At 57.7% G+C, this 878-nt stretch overlaps 1 protein-coding gene across 1 annotated transcript; it reads right to left on the minus strand.

Moving 5' to 3' along the window:
* Window positions 1-24: 24 nt before the first annotated feature.
* LOC108526104 (ATP-dependent RNA helicase DDX19A-like) lies at window positions 25-863 on the minus strand (the record flags this gene model as incomplete). The annotated part of the gene is made up of 2 exons (XM_017866782.1): window positions 688-863; window positions 25-345 (listed from the first exon to the last, which is right to left on the minus strand). Coding segments are annotated over exons 1-2 (368 nt in total), but the record flags the coding sequence as incomplete, so codon positions are not given.
* Window positions 864-878: the final 15 nt, after the last annotated feature.

The following is an 878-nucleotide window of genomic DNA, read 5'->3' on the forward strand; positions in this document are numbered from 1 at the left end:
CCACTTCCTTTCTTCCCATGGCGCCCAGGGGCATCCAGTCCTCCTGAGCCCTGTGTGGAGCTGGCTGAGAGGGAAGGGCCAGGCCTGCCACTGCTGCTGCTACTCACATGGCAGAAGATCATGGCTTGAGCAATGGTGATGGCCCCATAGAGGTTACACAAGGCCTGGAACTTCTCGTCTCTGCTGCTGCACAGGACATAGTACTGCTTGATGGTGTCCAGGGTCTCTTCCTCCCGCTTCAGTTTGATAATGTTTGGGTCTGGGACCACTTTCTGGGCAAACTTCCACACAGAGTCCTCAAAGGTGGCAGAGAAAAGCAGCATCTGGCAGTTCCTGGGCAGCATCCTGCAAGGGAAGGCCCTGGCATGTGGCCCCAAGTGGCCCCGGGAAGCAGCGGAAGCACAGCCTCCCCAGCTGGGAGGGTCTAGATGCCCAGGAAGGCTGAAGGGGAGGAGGAGCAGCAGGCCTGGGTGGGGACAGGGTTGGGGAGAATCCCTAGGTCTCCTTTCTCAGCCCAGGCTGGGAGGGACTGTGGTCAGTGCTGACATGGAAATGGCGTGTCAAACAAATGCTGCTGAGAGTACGAGAGCCAAGACCCTGGCAGAGGCCAGAGGAGGCGTCTGAAGTGAAGGGAGAAGACACTGCAGATGGGGAGGCTGAGGAGTCCTCTGCCCTCGAGATCCCTACCTCTGGATGCGGATGCTCTGATCCTGGTGGCCCTGAGTGGCTATCATGACGTCAGCTTCATCCAGAACAAACACCTTGATTTTCTTGGGATCAATGAACTTGAGCTTGGAGCACCAGTCCAGCACGGTCCCAGGGGTGCCAATGACAATCTGCTCGCTGATCTTCTGGCCTCTTTCCACTGTGGAGACCCA

Source organism: Rhinopithecus bieti, unplaced genomic scaffold, assembly GCF_001698545.2.
Source record: "Rhinopithecus bieti isolate Rb0 unplaced genomic scaffold, ASM169854v2 repeat_10660, whole genome shotgun sequence".
NCBI classification, from domain to species: Eukaryota; Metazoa; Chordata; class Mammalia; order Primates; family Cercopithecidae; genus Rhinopithecus; species Rhinopithecus bieti.